This window comes from Chiloscyllium plagiosum, unplaced genomic scaffold, assembly GCF_037043375.1.
Source record: "Chiloscyllium plagiosum isolate Xiang-an unplaced genomic scaffold, Cpla_swu_hap1 HiC_scaffold_4, whole genome shotgun sequence".
Classification (NCBI taxonomy): Eukaryota; Metazoa; Chordata; class Chondrichthyes; order Orectolobiformes; family Hemiscylliidae; genus Chiloscyllium; species Chiloscyllium plagiosum.
The window spans coordinates 134071379-134091135 of record NW_028270142.1 but is presented as its reverse complement, the minus strand read 5'-3'; the positions used below and the strand labels follow the sequence as shown (position 1 = coordinate 134091135).

General features: G+C 41.4%; 1 protein-coding gene across 4 annotated transcripts in view; it reads left to right on the top strand.

Annotated features, from left to right (window-relative positions):
- Nucleotides 1-19757, top strand: part of mppe1 (metallophosphoesterase 1) — a 58922-nt gene that overhangs the window by 16925 nt on the left and 22240 nt on the right. For all 4 annotated transcript variants that reach the window (XM_043687745.2, XM_087986704.1, XM_043687744.2 and 1 more), the window contains one exon: nucleotides 15905-15985. In XM_043687745.2, the coding sequence (XP_043543680.1) occupies nucleotides 15905-15985 (81 nt within the window). The remainder of the gene's footprint in view (nucleotides 1-15904; nucleotides 15986-19757) is intronic.

The window sequence follows — 19757 nt, the reverse complement described above, 5'->3', positions numbered from 1 at the left end:
TTTTTATTTACGTGTGGGACTTGGGTATCGCTGGCTGGGCCAGCATTTACTGCCCTTCCCAATTTGACCTTAAGAAAATGGTGGCGAGCTGCCTCTTGAACCGCTGCGATCCATATGCTGTAGCTAGACCCACAATGCTGATCATGATCTTGATTTGGAGATGCTGGTGTTGGACTGGGGTATACAAAGCTAAAAATCACACAACACCAGGTTATAGTCCAACAGGTTTAATTGGAAGCATTAGCTTTCGGAGCGACGCTCCTTCATCAGGTGGTCGTGGAGGGCTCAATCCTAACACACAGAATTTATAGCAAAAATTTACAGTGCGATGTAACTGAAATTATACATTGAAAAATTGATTGTCTGTTAAGCCTTTCATCTGTAACTGAAATTATACATTGAAAAATTGATTGTCTGTTAAGCCTTTCATCTGTTAGACTACCATGATAGTTTCACTTCTTTCATGTGTAAATCACAAAACCTTTTTTTTAAAAAGTTGCATTCTCAGGTTAGCTGTTAACAATGGTGATAGCTAGACAATATGTTGAAGGTATTGCCCCCCTGTGTTCTCTGTCTATGCCATGATGTTTAAATTGATTCTAATCTAAAAAGTGAGATAACAGAGTTTTACATGAATTCATGCAGTTTTTGAGCAAAGTACAAGCATAGACAGAGAACACAGGGGGCTAACACCTTCAACATATTGTCTAGCTATCACCATTGTTAACAGCTAACCTGAGAATGCAACTTATTAAAAAAAGGTTTTGTGATTTACACATAAAAGTGAAACTATCATGGTATTCAAACAGCTGAAAGGCTTAACAGACAATCAATTTTTCAATGTATAATTTCAGTTACATAACACTGTAAATTTTTGCTATAAATTCTGTGTGTTAGGATTGAGCCCTGCACTATCATCTGATGAATGAGCATCGCTCTGAAAGCTAGTGTGCTTCCAATTAAACCTGTTAGACTATAACCTGGTGTTGCGTGATTTTTAACTTTGATCATGATCTTGACCCAGTGATAGCGAAAGAACAGCAACATATTTCCGAGTCAGGATGGTGAGTGGCTTGGATGGGAATAGCATATATCTATTGTCCTTCTGGATGGAAGTCGTGAGCTTGCAAAGTGCTGTCCAAGGATCTTTGGTGAATTTCTGCAGTTCTGCAGCTAGTACACATTGCTGCATCTGAGTGTTGGTAGTGACAAGAGCAGATGTGGGCTGCCTTATCCTGGATGATGTCACGCTGCATCTGAGTGTTGTTGGAGCTCCACCCATCCAGGCAAGTGGAGGGTATTCCATTACACCCCTGACTTGTGCCTTGTAAATGATGGAATTCTGCGGGAATTCAAGATGTGGGTTATTCACTGCAGTATTCCTGGTCCCTGACCTGCTCTTGGAATAACTATTTATGTAGCTGGTCCAGTTCAGTTTCTGGTCAGTGGTAACCCCTGGATGTTAATAGTGGAGATTTATTAATAGCAACTCCATTGAATTTTTTTTTAGACTAGATTAGATTCCCTACAGTGTGGAAACAGGCCCTTCAGCCCAACAAGTCCACACCGACCCTCCGAAGAACAACCCACCCAGAACCATTCCCCTATATTCACCTCTGCACCTAACACTACGGGCAATTTAGAATGGCCAATTCACCTAACCTGCACATCTTTGTGACTGTGGGAGGAAACCGGAGCACCCGGAGGAAACCCACGCAGACACGGGGAGAATGTGTAAACTCCACATAGACAGTTGTCCGAGGCGAGAATTGAACCCGGGTCCCTGGCGCTGTGAGGCAGCAGTGCTAACCACTAAGCCACCGTGCCGCCCGAATGTCAAGTGGCGATGGTTAGATCGTCTCCAATAAGAGATGATTATTGCCTAGCATTTCTGTGGCCAGAATATAATTTGCCACTTTCGCCACAAATCTGGATATTGTCTGGATCATGCTGTGTTTGGATCTGGACTGCTTCAGTCTCTGAAGAATCACAAATGGTGGTGAACAATGAATGACAAAGCCAGGAATTGCAGTTTTTGTGAACATCCTCCTGACAGAATCCACCTCCGTTAAGATCGAGGTGCAGACTCTAAACAGGAAGTGTAATTTACGATACTCAACTGAAACCTGAACAGGAAGAATGTAATATGAGAATGAAATTAAAAGTAACAAAGACAAAGTTTAGTACAGGATTTAAATAAGTATTTTAAAATCATTTTAAAAAGTTAAAAGTGAGAGTTTTATAACGCCAGAGATGTTGTTTGGAATAGTTAACACTTATCGTGCCAGTGAAAGGTCAATGGCAGGTGAAGAGCCAAAGAGTACCTTTCTCTCGAGTGTTTGATAGCTAAGTGTATGCGAGGTACCAGTGTTAAGAAGCTTGGAGAGGCCAACTTATAGCAGCAGTGCCCTGATTTCCACATCTGATTATGTATTGGTGATGGGATGTTGCTGTCTCTAAGAATGGTCAGTATTTGGTAATCTCAGCATTTATTTTCCCAACTGAAAAATCTGGGCTATTGTTCCAAAAGATACACACAAAACATTCACTCTGTTTGGAACTTGGGCCATTCTCATTCTCTGAATTCATGCAAAAACTAAAGCTTCCCGCCATTGTAACTAAACCTAAATCATGGCACCAAATTATAGCGAGCTCTTGAGATTGACAACCCATCCGATGGCGAGGACTGGCACTGAAATATAAATTCAGGTACTGCAGAAAATTTAAAATCCTGTGGTATCTGTACATTGAGATATTTGAAAATTTCAACTGGATTTAAAAAAAAACTTCATGGGATGAGGGCGTTGCTGACTAGGCTGTTTATTGCCCACTCCTAATAGTCCAGAGGGCAGTTAAGAGTCGACCACATTGCTCTGGGTCTGGGACAAAAATAGACGTGGCTGGAAAAACTCAGCGGGTCTGGCAGCATCTGTGGAGAGAAATCAGAGTTAGTGTTTCAGGTCTCGTGAGCTGTCGTCAGAATGCAGGGTTCTGAGGAAGGGTCACTCGACCCGAAACGTTAGCTCTGATTTCTCTCCACAGATGCTACCAGACCCACTGAGTTTTTCCAGCCACTTCTATTTTTGTCTCTAATTTACAGCATCCACATCTTCAAATTTCACTATCTGCCGTGGTGAAATTCAGACCAAGATCATTAGCACATTATCCTGGTTCTCTGGAGTATTACGAAACAAATTAATGGACATGATCAGGCAGTGGAGAAGGTTAAGACGGGCAATTCCAAAATGATTCAATGGAGTTATTTGTTTGTTTGTACTGTTTGAGGTCTTGGTGTTTTTATTTGTAATACTCACCAGTGCATTAACCTGAATCCAATCTGTTAGTATTGATAACACAGTTTAATGGAGGGATGGAATTCCACTCTCTGCAGAGCACAAATAAACACAATTTGATCCCCTGGCTCCCCACCCATCCCTAACAAACCAGGTGGGATATGTAGAGAAAAAGACCCGTGCAATCTTGGCCAGATCAAATAGTTTCTTATACATATTTCACCATAATAACCATGTTCTCAGGTTGTATTCATTGATCTGTGAAATGGTATTATGTTGTGGAATGACATAATTAAATTGAAGCCAAGCTGTAAGAATGTGCCTCAACCTGTCAGGGTAGATGATATAAAAGCAGCCTATCTCTAACCCCATCTTGGACTGAGGGAGGTGTAGTGTAAATGTTAGTGAACCAGTTTGACTGAACTCAAGTTTCTGACCTGGAATTGCGTTTTAACCACTCCTGAGTTGTTTTTGTAGTTTTTATCTTAAGCTTTTCTCTGCTGGTTGGTGAGGAGACACAATCTATCAGTGTCATAATAATTCCTCTTTTAGGTTACCTGTAACTCTTTGCAGCTTTAATGGATAAATTCAAAACTAATAATCACTTCCTCCATCTCTGGTGCCACCTGCAATGTACCTTTCCTTTGGCTTTCTATAATATGACCCCCAGAAATAAATAAAATACACCATTTCAAGCCAATGTGTAAGTTCTTTACAAGTTCAACTCCCAACCTGTTTTAAGCCAATTCAGTTTACCTCTCACGTGGCTTCATCCATTGGTCATAAGGAGGCTGTTGGACTCACTGAGTACATGCTGGAATTGGCAGACTAGCTGGAGTTGGGATTCCCTAGGTCTGTGAGGAAAGGGGAGGCAACTGCATTTAAAATTGCCGGACATTCCTTTGGAATCTTTGAAAGCCGCTAAAATGTAATTGTAAATGAAGCAGCTTGAATTAGAGGCAAAAGGAAAGGAAAGAATAGCCTTGGCAGAACAAAAAGAAAGAGAAAAGAAAATGTAACAGTTTCAATTATGATTAAAAGCAGAGGAAAACGAGAAGGAGAGGGATGCCCTTAGCAGGAGAAAGAGGGAGAAGAAAAACAGAAAGAGAGAGAGAGTTTGAACTTCAGAAATAGGGTTAAGGTAGAAGGTAGGCTTAATGAGGAGGATAGTGATGATGAGCAAAACTGTCATAGTGAAAGACCTGGCGTGGATCTATCTAAATCTGTCCAACATTGCCTAACTTTGACGAGAGAGATGTAGAAGCTTTTTTTTAAATTTCATTTGAGAAAGTGGCTAAACAAATGAAGTGGCCAGTGGCCATGTGGGTTTTGTTAATCCATACAAAGTTGGTAGATAGGGCTTGTTTTTGCAGCACTATCAGAGGAGGAATCTGGGGTGTATGAGGAGGTGAAGAAAGCCAACTTAAGTGCAAATAAGTTAGTACCAGAAGCCTACAGACAAAGTTTCAGGAATCTAAGGAGGGACTCTACATTGAGCTTGAAATGATCTGGTAAAGTAATTTTGGTGGGTGGATAACGGACATTGAAAATAGATCAAACATACGCTGTTCTTAAAGAGATGGCTATTTTGAGGGGGTTCAAAAATTCACTTCCTAAGGTAGTGAGAACTCATGTGGAAGAGCAGAGAGTTAAAGGCAAGTTAAAGGCAAGATTAGCACCTGAAATGGCCAATCATTATGAGTTGGTCCATAAATTAAAGTTTGACTTCCAGCAACAATTTCAATCCATGAGGGATAGAAATTGGGGAAAAGAAAACTCAGGTGGTGAGGGAAAAGTCAATCTCCTTGAAGATAGTAAAGAAGCTTTCCCCAGGGTATAAAGGAAACCCATGACGGGGAAGGAGAAGTAAAAAAGCTCTGCTTATTTTCACTGCAATAAAGTAGGCCACATGAAGTCGACAGTGTTGGTGGTTTAGAAAAAGATGGATGCAGGAAAACAGGATTAGCCAGTGAATTTTGTTGAAGTGGTGATAGAAACTAAAAAGCTGCACCAGAATGTACAATCTGCTCAGGTGTTGGTTGAGAACAAAGTACCAGATCGTCTTAAACCTTTATTTGGATGGTAAGGTTTGCTCAGCAGGAGAAGCAGGTAAAGAAATTATAATTTTAAGGGATGCGGGAGCATGTCAGTCTTTGATGTTGAGAATTGGGCTCGCTTCTTAACACACTGAGGGAGTCTGGTCTGCTCCAAAAAAGCTATTGCAATATTAACCATGTTCTCAGATTGTATTCATTGATCTGTGAAATGGTATTATGTTGTGGAATGACATAATTAAATTGAATTCCGGATCAGTGGTGCTGGAAGAGCACAGCAATTCAGGCAGCATCCGAGGACAGGCAAAATCGACGTTTCGGGCAAAAGCCCTTCACCTTCTTCCTGATGAAGGGCTTTTGCCCGAAACGTCGATTTTGCCTGTCCTCAGATGCTGCCTGAATTGCTGTGCTCTTCCAGCACCACTGATCCGGAATCTGGTTTCCAGCATCTGCAGTCATTGTTTTTACCCCATAATTAAATTGAAGCCAAGCTATAAGAATGTGCCTTAACCTGTCAGGGTAGATGATATAAAAGCAGCCTATCTCTAACCCCATCTTGGACTGAGGGAGGTGTAGTGTAAATGTAAGTGGACCAGTTTGACTGAACTATCAAGTTTCTGACCGGGAATTGCGTTTTAACCACTCGATATCAAGATTATTTTCTAAACCTTTCCTGAGTTGTTTTTGTAGTTTTTATCTTAAGCTTTTCTCTGCTGGTTGGTGAGGAGACACAATCTATCAGTGTCATAATAATTCCTCTTTTAGGATACCTGTAACTCTTTGCAGCTTTAATGGATAAATTCGTAACTAATAATCTCTTCCTCCATCTCTGGTGCCACCCGCAATGTACCTTTCCTTTAGTTTTCTATAATATGACCCCCAGAAATAAATAAAATACACCATTTCAAGCCAATATGTAAGTTCTTTACAAGTTCAACTCTCCACCAGTTTTTAAGCCAATTCAGTTTACCTCTCACGTGGCTCCTTCTATTAGTCATAAGGAGGCCATTGGGCTCATTGAGTCCACCTTGGTGCCCAGTAGAGCAGTGTGGTCAGTCTTAACCTTGTGGCCCGTTGGTTCTATTTCTGTCAAAAGTACATCGTTTCCTTTCTAAATTATTCTGGCAACAGTCACTTTCTAATGACATTTAACTGCATCAGCATCTGTTTTCTCTTCCGCAGTTAACACAGCGATGCAGATTCAGTTATTCCATTTTAATATAGCAGCCAGGTCAGCCTTGACACTGCTGCCAGCTGAATTATCTAACACACATCCAGGCACCTCCTGTCCTCCTTTCAACCCCGAGCATTAACAACCTTCAGTGTGAAATCCTAAAAAATGGTACAAAGCCCTTCGATTTGTCTCTAATAAATTGAAACTGTGTTGGAATTGGAAAGTCTTACTAAGAACTTGGAATTTTTTATTATGTGTGGTCTTCGACACAATCTAAGTCTCCTGAAATGTGGCTCCCCTGCCCATTGTAATGTACTGCAGCCTGAGTTTGGCTGCTTTCCATCAAGTCCTCCAGTAACCATTCGATCCAAGGTTCGTTCCCCCTACTGAGGCGTTCTGGAGCAGGGTGGAACTTTACATTCTCCAAAACATATTATTCATTTTGAGTTTTTGAATTGTCTTCTCCTTCTTTGAAATGGTGTGTTTAATTTATTTCAGGGGGTCATATTATAGCCCCAGGTTATGCACTGAGAATAAGTGCAGTGTTCTGAACTTGGAGAGGTGTATTAGCTCTACGACCAAACCGTCACTTTAAAAGGTTATTTTGCCCTGGGTTTTGTTTTGAAGGAAGGATATAAAGGCAGAGGGGCTGAACTGGCTACTGAAGATGGTGTAAGTAAACAATGTTTGAGGCCTTTCTGTTTTTTTAAAACAGTCACTTTCTGTAGGAGGGGAATGGCCAGCTCTTATAGACCAGGCTTTCTAGTTTATTAAGCTGTAGCAGTCAGAAACTGTTTGGGGTCTCAGAAGAGCTGGAAGCTTCAGTGAATGATTCCTAACATCTACTTCCTCTGAAATCTTTCCTGATATAGTTTCCTCCTGGATGCTAGAGTCTGTATCTGAATATGCCTTTTTGCCAAGGGCTATGTTTAAGTGATGTTACTGTATTGGAACAGTTAATTAGTAGTAGGTATAGTATCTGTTTTTTAGGTTCGATTCGATTCCCTACAGTGTGGAAACAGGCCCTTTGGCCCAATAAGTCCACACCGACCCAGCAAAGAGCAACCTAGACCCATTCTCCTAACGAATGCACCTAACACTACGGGCAATTTAGCATGGCCAATTCTTCTACCTGCACATATTTGGACTGTGGGAGGAAACTGGAGCACCCGGAGGAGACCCACGTAGACACGGGAGAATGTGCAAACTCCACACAGGCGGTTGCCCAAGGCAGGAATTGAACCTGTGAGGCAGCAGTGCTAACCACTGAGCCACCGTGCCGCCCATATTATTTGATTAAGTTTTCCAATAGTTCAGTTATTCTAAATTCCTCTTTCTTTTGTTTATATTTTAACTATAGTGTTTAAATAAATTGTGTTTTGCTTACCATCGAGTAGTTTGACCAGTGGCATCTGGAACACACATTTGACATCCCCCTTTAAAATTAGAAAATGTAGAGTCTGAGATACCCTGTTAACATTTTGAGGGGGTCTGGTCTGGTCCATAACAAACTGGGGGCTTTTCTTGGATTGGAATCTATAATTCAAGTTGGGTTTAGGATTGTGGGCCTCAAAGGCAGCAGTGGTAGGCGTTAGTGCCTTTAGTTTTGGGTGTTGGATTCGTTTGATTTAAATAAGGTGTGACTTGAGTAGTAATGACTCTTTTGGACACTAGGTGTTTCCTGTGGGTGCAAGATGTGACTTCCGGATTTTTACAAAATGTGAGCAAGGTGAAGCTGTTGGAATTAGCAGACTAGCTGGAGTTGGGATTCCCTGGGTCTGTGAGGAAAGGGGAGGCAACTGCATTTAAAATTGCTGGAAATTCCTTTGGAATCTTTGGAAGCGACTAAAATGTAATTGTAAATGAAGCAGCTCGAATTAGAGGCAAAAGGAAAGGAAAGAATAGCCCTGGCAGAACAAAAAGAAAGAGAAAAGGAAATGAAACAGTTTCAATTATGATTAAAAGCAGAAGAAAACGAGAAGGAGAGGGATGCCCTTAGCAGGAGAAAGAGGGAGAAGAAAAACAGGAAGAGAGAAAGAGTTTGAACTTCAGAAATAGGGTTAAGGTAGAAGGTAGAAGGTAGGCTTAGTGAGGAGGATAGTGATGATGAGCAAAACCGTCATAGTGAAAGACCTGGCGTGGATCTATCTAAATCTGTCCAACATTGCCTAACTTCGACGAGAGAGATGTAGAAGCTTTTTTTAAATTTCATTTGAGAAAGTGGCTAAACAAATGAAGTGGCCAGTGGCCATGTTTTGTTAATCCATACAAAGTTGGTAGATAGGGCTAGTTTTTGCATCACTATCAGAGGAGGAATCTGGGGTGCATGAGGAGGTGAAGAAAGCCAACTTAAGTGCAAATAAGTTAGTACCAGAAGCCTACAGACAAAGTTTCAGGAATCTAAGGAGGGACTCTACATTGAGCTTGAAATGATCCGGTAAAGTAATTTTGGTGGGTGGATAACGGACATTGAAAATAGATCAAACATACGCTGTTCTTAAAGAGATGGCTATTTTGAGGGGGTTCAAAAATTCACTTCCTAAGGTAGTGAGAACTCATGTGGAAGAGCAGAGAGTTAAAGGCAAGATTAGCACCTGAAATGGCCAATCATTATGAGTTGGTCCATAAATTAAAGTTTGACTTCCAGCAACAATTTCCAGCAACAATGAGGGATAGAAATTGGGGAAAAGAAAACTCAGGTGGTGAGGGAAAAGTCAATCTCCTTGAAGATAGTAAAGAAGCTTTCCCCAGGGTAAAAAGGAAACCCATGATGGGGAAGGAGAAGTAAAAAAGCTCTGTTTATTTTCACTGCAATAAAGTAGGCCACATGAAGTCGACAGTGTTGGTGGTTTAGAAAAAGATGGATGCAGGAAAACAGGATAAGCCAGTGAATTTTGTTGACGTGGTTGCAGTAGAAACTAAAAAACTGCACCAGAATGTACAATCTGCTCAGGTGTTGGTTGAGAACAAAGTACCAGATCGTCTTGAACCTTTATTTGCATGTTAAGGTTTGCTCAGCAGGAGAAGCAGGTAAAGAAATTATAATTTTAAGGGATGCGGGAGCATGTCAGTCTTTGATGTTGAGAATTGGGCTCGCTTCTTAACACACTGAGGGAGTCCGGTCTGCTCCATAACAGCTATTGCAATGTTTTTGCTTTACGGTTTTGCAAACTTCTGCTCAGATGTATAGGTCTGTTGTTCTCTTTGTAATAAAGTATATGAGCCAAGTCCTTTGAAACTTTTGTGCTTGTCAGTTATAACTCTGCACTCCCATTGGAGATGTGCTTCTAAATTCTTTGTGCTTTTTATTCAGAAGGGACAAAACAAATGTCATATTTATACTGAATAATCATGACTGGTTGCTAGCACAAATTTAAACCCATGGTCTTTGGGTTTTTACTAATTCAGGAATGACTTAGGATGAGAGACACATTTGTCTCTTTCTCCTGGAGTGTCAGAGACTGTGGAGTGACCTTATAGAGGTTTATACAATCATGAGGGGCATGGATAGAGGAAACAGACAAGGTCTTTTATCTAGAGTGGGGGAGTCCAAAATGAGAGGGCACAAGTTTAAGGTGAGAGGGGAAAGATTTTAAAAGTGACTTGAGGGGTAACATTTTCATGCAGAAGGTGGTACATGTATGGAATGAGCTGCCAGAAGACATGGTGGAGGCTGGTACAATTACAACATTTAAAAGGCATCTGGATGGGTATATGAATAGGGAGGGTTTAGAGGGCTGTGGGCCAAATGCTGTCAAATGGAACGAGATAAAAATTGAGATGTTTAGTCGGCACGGATGAGTTGGACTGAAGAATCTTTTTTCTGTGCTGTTTGACTCTATACTATTAACTGATTAGAGGTTCGATTTTGTTTCTTAGCTGCTGATGGCTATTTTCCTCAGCTGGACAGCCCAGCAGCTATCTAGGGGTCACAGAATTGGGAGATGGGTCATTTAGGTCTAAGATGAGGATGTATTTCTTCATTGAGAGGGTGCTGAATCTTTGGAATTCTACACCCAGAGGGCTGGTTATTCAGTCATTGAGAACCTTTAACACTGAGGTTGCTGGAGTTTTCCATAGAAAGGGAATCTGGGAATATGAGGACAGGGTGGTAATAGGGAGCTGAGGTAAAAGATTTGCCATGTCCATATTGAACATTACCGCAGGCTAAAGGCCTGTATGGTCTATTCCTGCTTCTGTTTTTTATGTCATAGAGTCTCAGTCATAGTGATGTACAGCACAGAAACAGACACTTTCGTCCAACCCATCCATGCCGACCAGATAGCCCAACCCAATTTAGTCCCACCTGTCAGCACCCGGCCCATATCCCTCCAAACCCTTCCTATTCATATACCCATCCAGATGCCTTTTAAATGTTGCAATTGTACCAGCCTCCACCACTTCCTCTGGTAGCTCATTCCATACACGTACCACCCTCTGCATGAAAACGTTGCCCCTTAGGTCACTTTTATATCTTTTCTATATCTTCTCCCCCAATCCCAGGGAAAAGACTTTGTCTATTTATCCTATCCATGCCCCTCATGATTTTATAAACTTCTATAAGGTCACTCCTCAACCTCCGATGCTCCAGGGAAAACAGCCCTAGCCTATTCAATCTCTTCCTATAGCTCAAATCCTCCAACCCTGGCAACATCCTTTTAAATCTTTTCTGAACCCTTTCAAGCTTCACAACATCTTTCCAATAGGAAGGAGACCAGAATTGCATGCAATATTCCAACAGTGGCCTAACCAATGTCCTGTACAGCTGCACATGACCTCCCAACTCCTGTACTCAATATTCTGACCAATAAAGGAAAGCATACCAAATGCCTTCTTCACTATCCTATCTACCTGCGACTCCACTTTAAAGTAGCTATGAACCTGCACTTCAAGGTCTCTTTGTTCAGCAACACTCAGCAACCATTAAGCGTAAAAGTTGTGCCAAGATTTGCTTTCCAAAATGCAGCACCTCACATTTATCTAGATTAAACTCCATCTGCCACTTCTCAGCCCATTGGCCATCTTATCAAGATCCTGTTGTAATCTAAGGTGACCTTCTCCGTTGTCCACTACACCTCCAATTTTTGTGTCATCTGCAAACTTACTAACTGTACCTCTTATGCTCACATCCAAATCATTTATATAAACGATAAAAAGTAGAGAACCCAGCACCGATCCTTGTGGCACTCCACTGGTCACAGGCCTTCAATCTGAAAAATAACCTTCCACCACCACCCTCTGCCTTCTACCTTTGAGCCAGTTCTGTATCCAAATGGCGAGTTTTCCCTGTATTCCATAAGATCTAACCTTGCTAATCAGTCTCCCATGGGGAACCTTGTCGAACGCCTTACTGAAGTCCATATAGATCACATCCAAGTGCTTAGGTTCCTGCTTTTTTTCGACCTCCAGAAGTCATTGACCCATGCACACATGTGCATGTACATAAACACACGTGAACACAAATACATGCACACTAATGTGCTCACATGCATGCATGTGCATGCACCCACACCCTCACGCAGGCACCCATGTGTACAATCTCATACGCACAGAGTCACACACCATTACTTAATGTGGGAGTGCTGGATGAGTTGTCCTCATTCTCAATGATTGAACTTTGAATTATAACACGGTGCATTAGAGCTGCCATTTGGCTCGTTAGAACTGAGGCCCTTCTTTGAACAAGCTATCCAGTTAGTCTGAATCCTTCGCTTGTCCACCATCGTGCAGCAACAATTCAGATCGTCATGATTGGCGAAGGACAACAGCTAAAATTTAAAGGCTTCTGGAAATCAAAAGTAAACTTCAAACCTTTAATCAATGAGAAACAAAATAAATTGATGTAAGGAATTTCGACATTTGTGGAAAGGGTTTATTCTTTTCCTGGTATTAGGCCTAAAACAAGTTGGATGACAGCCTGGTGGGTGATGGGCTGTCTGGTGGCCTGGTATTTAAGAAGCTGGCTTGAAGGTAGATGACAGAGGGTGTTGGTGGAGGGTTGGTTTTCAGACTGGAGGACTGTGACCAGTGGTGTGCCACAAGGATCGGTGCTGAGTCCACTGCTTTTCATCATTTATCTATATGAGTTGTATCAGACCTGGGCATTTTACGGCCCGCGGACCATATCCAGCCCTTTGGTCATTCCTGTCCGTCCCGCACGAGGTCAATCTTAAATTAGAACATAAATGAAAAAGTATTTACACCATGCACGCAATACAACTATGTTGCTTTTGTTTTGAAAAGGATGCTTTTTTTATTTACGTATGGACGCATCTGCGCGGCATGTGTGAACAGCTAAAAGTGAGGCTTGGTGGCTAGCCCTCAAAATGTCAGCTCACACCAAGACAAGTTATGTCATATCCAACAAAAGTGCCAGAAGCAGTGAACCGTTTTCTGATAGAGAGTTTATTAAGGAGTGCTTGTTGGACTCTGCAGAACTAATATGCTTGGAGAAAAAGGAGGCTTTTGAGAATGTGCCCCTCTCCTGACGCACTGTAACGAGAAGGATTGGGGACATCATGAGAAATCTGGAGCTTCAGCTGCAGCACAGAGCGATCAACTTTGACTTTTTTTCCTTGGCTTTGGATGAGAGCTGTGACATACGTGACACAGCCCAGCTACTCATCTTCGTACGTGGGATAACTATGGTCTTTAAAATCACGGAGGAGCGGGCAGCCATGCAGTCAATGAAAGTAACAACAGCTGGTAATGATTTGTTCACAGAGTAAATGCATGTTTGGACACGTTGGGCTAAAATGGGACAAGCTGGCGGGTGTGACAACGGATGGTTGTCCAAATCTAACGGGAAGAAATGTTGGACTCTTAAAGGGAATGCAGGATAAAGTGACAGAAATTGACCCTGAACAGAAATTGGTAATTTTGCATTGCATCAAGAAATGTTGTGTAAGTCAGTGTTAAAAATTAACCATGTGGTTGATGTTGTAACTAATATAGTTAACTTCATCAGGGCAAGAGCTTTGAATCACAGGTAGTTTGTTGCGCTTTTGGAGGAAAATGAGACTGAACATCGTGACATAGGCTACCACACAGCTGTCAGGTGGCTCAGCCTGGGCAACATGCTGAAAAGTGTATGGGACCTGAGAGAAGTGATTCAAGATTTCTGTGTGAAGAAAGGGAATGGCACTCCACAGCTTTCAGATGCAGACTGATGCAGATGCAGATGTTGATGTGACTGCACTTATGAATGAACTAAATGTAAAACTGCAGTGCAAGGGCATTTTTGTGCATGAAATGTACAACTTGGTGAAGGTTTTAAGAGAAAGTTGCAGCTTCTCTCAAGCCAAATGGAGGACAACATTCTCACCCACTTGCCAACACTGAAGGAAGGTGCACCTTCAGCTGATCACCTCCATAGGTACTCATCTATGTTAGAAGCACTGCATGGTGAATCTTCAAGGCGATTCCAAGACTTCAAGATGGTTGAGAATGAAATGCACGTGATTTTTTCCCCATTTACATGCAAAGTGGAGAATGCACCTAGTGATGTTCAGCTTGAACTCATTGAGCTGCAGTCTGACACACTTCTGGCAGAGTACTTTAGGTCAGTCTCACTGCTTGATTTTTACTCTTCCCTCAAAGAAGAGAACTTTCCACACGTGAGGAGGCATGCTCAGAAGATTCTAGTCCTCTTTGGATCTACCTATATATGCGAACAGACATTCTCAGTGATGAAGTTCAACAAATCCAAATACCGATCCTCTATCACTGACGATCACCTCTCAGCTGTCCTTTGCATATTCACCTCAGACATTCAACCAGATTTCAGTGCACTTGTTCAAGCCCAAAACAGACTGGAGTTTTCTCACTAAAAAAGTAAAATGAACTGAAAAACATCAAAAGCACTTATTGCTTTTTGTATAGAGTTGTTTGTTGTTTGTAATACTGAACAATAATGAAACACTTTTCATTATTGGTTTGTGAGATTAACATGTTAAAAATAAAATGAAATACTGAAATTATTGTTTTTACTGTTTATTTCTTCTATATTTGACCTCCTCCACAATTTCATATCTTTATTATAACAGAATATCCTTATTCTTTTGATTATAAGTTTGAGTGCAAAACTATATAATTTAGTACTTTTTACAATGGGAGAAAATTAATTCTGAACAGAATTATGTTCAACTTATTGTTGGTTTGGCCCTCCAACACAACTCAGGTTTCTCATGTGGCCCCTTGGAAGAGTTAATTGCCCATCCCTGAGTTGGATGTTAATGTAGGAGGTATGGTTAGTATGCTTTCAGATGACACCAAAATTGGAGGTGTAGTGGACAGCAAAGAAGGTTACTTCAGAATCTAACGGGGCCTTGATCAGATGATCCAATGGGCTGAGGAGTGGCAGATAGAGTTTAACTTAGATAAATGTGAGGAGCTGCATTTTTGAAAGGCAAATCATGGCAGGACTCATACACTTAATGGTAAGGTCTTGGGGAGTGTTGCTGAACAAAGAGACCTTGGAGTGCAGGTTCATAGTTCCTTGAAAGTCAAGTCTCAGGTAGATAGGATCGTAAAGAAGGCATTTGATATGCTTGCCTTTATTAGTCAGTGCAATGAGTATAAGAGTTGGGAACTCATTTTGTGGCTGTACTGGATGTTGGTTAGACCACCTTTTGAATACTGTGTGCAGTTCTAGTCTCCTTCCTATCGGAAGGATGTTTTGGGAACTTGAAAGTGTTCAGAAAAGATTTACAAGGATGTTGCCAGGGTTGAAGGATTTGAGCTATAGGGCAAGGCTGAATAGGCTGGGGCTGTTTTCCCTGGAGCATCGGAGGCTGAGGGGTGACCTTATAGAGGTTTACAAAATCATGAGGTGCATGGATAGGATAAATAGACAAAGTCTTTTCCTGGAGTGGGGGGGGTTCCAAAACTATAAGTTTAAGGTGAGAGAGGAATGATTTAAAAGAGACCTAAAGAGCAATGTTTTCACACAGATGTTGGTGTGTAAATGGAATGAGCTGGCAGAGGAAGTGGTACAATTACAACATCTGGATAGGTATATGAATAAGAAGCGTTTAGAGGGATATGGGCCAAATGCTGGCAATTGGGAATAGATTAGGTTAGGATATCTGGTCGGCATGGACGAGTTGGACTGAATAGTCTGTTTCCCTGCTGTACATTGCTGTGACTGTACGCTTGGACAATTAATACTGGTTATGAGATGGTCAAGGCATCAGTCTGAAGGATTTCTTTCTTGCCTGATGTCCTTGTGACAGTAAGGACCTATCTGTATTAGTTTTGTACTGAGCTGAAGTGATAAATATTCTCTTTTCACACTGTTTTGTTAATTTTTATTGTGAATATATTTTAGCTTGCAAAACTAAGTAAAACTGAGTCATTTAATTTTTTTAACTTGCTTTTAATAGAATGGACTGGTATAAACTGCAGAGATTTGAGGGGGTGTTTAACTTCACTTCTGCAAAAGTGGTGACGAGGAAAGGAATAAAGTAAGTGAATGCTGTTTTTACTCACTCTAAGGGGAACCTCACACACACGTTTCCTGTCTCTTGTTGAACTGAATGATTTAAATAGAAGTCGATACTCCATTAGGATACTGGGGAGTGAGGTAAAAACTGTGAGGGGAGATGTTCCCAATTTGACTTGCTATGATTTGGAACATGGTTGCTTGGAAGCAGTAACACTGGTGTGAGCCTGTGGCTGATGGGTAATTTTCCCACTCTAAATAGTCTTCATCAGTGGAATGGGAAGTCCCACTCACTGATTGAGGTCTGACAAAATACTTGCACCAAGTGGGTTTGGGTTTCCCACACGCATTGACCCCATCCCTGGGTTCTGAGGAGACTGCTACTTAATACAATGAATGTCATGATCCTGTGAATGTGTGGTATAGGAAATAGGTTCCTACCTTGAGACCATAGAATGGAGGTGGACTTTGTTTAATTCAGGAACGATGCAAGACCTGGAATTGTGTAGCTTCTACCAGCTACAAGAGAGCCACATTGTTTAATTCTAAAGTGTCAGCTCACAAAAGCACAGTGTTCCCTGGTGTATTCTCCATGACAATAAGGTGACCCATTAGTGTTGCTAATGAGCAGAGGCATTTGGTCAGTCCTGTTGGTTAGAAGTTACGACAGAGTGAATATGAAAACTGACAACCCTGTAGCAGAAAGATGAGGAGCAGGCAACGCAACCCCTTCACCTATAAGATCATGACTGACCTGTTTACTCCACATTCTTGCTTATCTCCAATAACCTATAAGCCACTTATTTATCAAGGATTTATTGATCTCTGCCTTAAAAATATTTAAAGGCTTTGCTTCTACCATCTTTTTGAGCTAAGGAGTTCCAAAGAGACTCTGAAAGAAAAGCTCTCCTTACCTCTGCCTTCACTTGGTGAGTGCTGATTTTTCAACAATATCTCCTCAATCTGGATCCACCCACAAGGGTAAACGTGCTCCCTGTCAGAACTCCACAGGAGTTTATATGTTTCGATCAAAACACCTATTGGTGTTGTAAACTTTAGTGGATATCTGCCTAGCCTGTGCAACCTTTCCTCATGAGGCAACTGGCCCATTCCACGTATTAGTCTGGCAAAATTCAGAACTGCTTCCGACAAATTGACAACCTTCCTTAAATAAGGAGATCAGTGTTGTACACAGCACTCTAGATTTGGTCTCACTAATGCTTTGTGGAATGGAAGCATATTGTCCCTACTTTGGTGCTCCATGCCACCTACAGTAAATGATAACATTGTATTAGCTTTGCTGATTACTGCTGTCCTTCCATGCACTAGAACACTCAGATCCCTCTGCGGCTTAGAGCTCTGCAGTCTCTCACCATTTAGATATTGAGCTACTGTTTTATGCTTCTTGCCAAAGTGAACAATTTCACAAATTGCTACGTTATATTTCATTTCCTTATGACCTCATCGCAACTTGACTTCCCACCTATCTTTAAATCATCAGCTGGTTTAGCCACCATGCAGGTAAATAGACTGTAAAAAGTTGAGGCCCAAGCATTGGTCCCTGTGGCCCACCGCTCGTTACCAGCCACTGCCTCATTGTTTCTCAGATAGATTTCCTTTCAGGGTTGGTTGTAGTCAAACACTGCACCCAGTCAGGGAAATATTCCAAACGATGGCTTACTCTTGCAATTTGCAAATGATTGGATTCTGAACTTCAAGCTGTGCTGGAAAGTATTTCTAATAGTTCATTCAGAGATCTGCTGATGGAGCTTACAATACAGTCTAGGAGCAGGTTGCATTATGGTGCCACTGTTCCCACTTCTCTCTCTTATGCTTTATATATTCCAAATGAGCTCACAGATCTCCTTTACTTCCAGGTTCATAGGGATTCCTTAACATTTTATAACTATGGTGCATTCTGACTAATCCCCACAACCTTATTGTCAGGATTGGCTTTGTATGGACAGGCTTGAAAATGGCTTTTGCAGCACCCTTGCTATCATCAGACATCTTTTAATGAAAATAAACCCTAGCCACCTTACAGTGACAGTTCTCGGGATAGATTAAGATGTTGGGGGATGAGAGACTGTCAGGAATGCAGCACAATCTTCATTCACCTTGTAGCCCCCTGTACTGTCCCCATCTGATGGGTAGCATTATCATCCACTCTTGGGTAAAGGAATCATGACAAAAATACCTTCACTTCTTTACGCTGGCTCCTCGAAATAGCATCACTTTCCATTGCCCTTCCCCTCTCCTTAAAGAACAGAAACTACCAATCTCAGTCTTCATCAGTTAACAGCTTCAGTAGCCATAGAGGGAGTTGTAAATTTCCATTGCTTTTTTGAGTGAACTAATTGTTGTCTTGGGTGGGATACCATTGACCAGAAACTGAACTGGACTAGCCATAGTGAGTACATGAGCAGGTCAGATACTGGGAATTCTATAGCAAGTAGTTCACTTCCCGAATCCCCAAAGCCTGACCACTATCTGTAGGTACAATTCAAGAGTGTGATGGGAAACTCCCACCTGCCTGGATGGGTACAGCTCTAACAACACACAAGAACTTTGACACAGTCCAGGACAAACAGCACGTTTCAACATCCACTCCTTCCACTACTGATGTTCCATAACAGTAGTGTGTACCATTTACAAGATGCCCTAAAGAAAGTCACCTTTGACGGCACCTTCTAAATCCATGACCTTTACCACTAAAAGGACAAGGGCAACAGATCCATGGACACAATACCACCTGCAAGTTCCCCTCCGAGCTGAACACTGTCCTGATTTGGAAATGTGGAGAAGGTTTTTGTGAAAAATGTCAGTGTTGCTTCTACAAGAAGCTTATGATAAAAGATTTGTAAAAAATATAAGGCTAGCTTATGATAAAGGATTTGTGAAAACCATAAAGCTCAGTATGGGTGGAGAAGTATTGCTTTCACAAGCACGTACAGAAACCACAATCAACGGTCATAATGAGGCAAGAAACAAACAAGAGTAAGGGGCGATAGGTTTAGAGTAGTGGGAGAAGTGAACAAAGGCAGAGAGTTAATAATACTTGTGATAGGTTTGACACTTTGCATGCTAAGCCAATAAAGTAAAAGGAGAAGAACCGAGAGACTCAAAGAAATTGTATAAAAATGTGCTACTTTAATTCTGGGGTGTGCCTACTTGTTTGACACCCATTCTTATAAGGTAAAAACAATGACTGCAGATGCTGGAAACCAGATTCTGGATCAGTGGTGCTGGAAGAGCACAGCAATTCAGGCAGCATCCCTCGGATGCTGCCTGAATTGCTGTGCTCTTCCAGCACCACTGATCCAGAACCCATTCTTATAAGAATGCTTCAATAAATACCTGCTTCGGAATTTAACTCAGACTGAAATTATTGAAGAGTGAGTGGCGTTTCTCACAGAAATATATCGCGGTTCCTTCATTGCGGCTGGGAAATCCTGTAACTTTGTCCCTCATGCCGTAGTGGGCGAACCTTGCTCAATAGAGATTGCAGTGATTCTAAAAGAGGATTCAACTTTTCCTGAGCAATTCCTTTTGTCATCTCCTTACAATCTTTTCACAATTTGATGTCCTGCCTATCTTTAAGTCATCAACAAGTTTAGCTACCATATAAATACTGGTGTAGCATCCCTCACATCCTGTGACCAAATACATCTTAAAACATTATTTAAGAACAAACTGATCTTGCAGAATGAGAAATGAAGAAATGAACTATCTGCTCGGTAAAATATCTGTTTCATTAATTTCAGAAATATGGTTTAATGAAGATATTTTGCAAG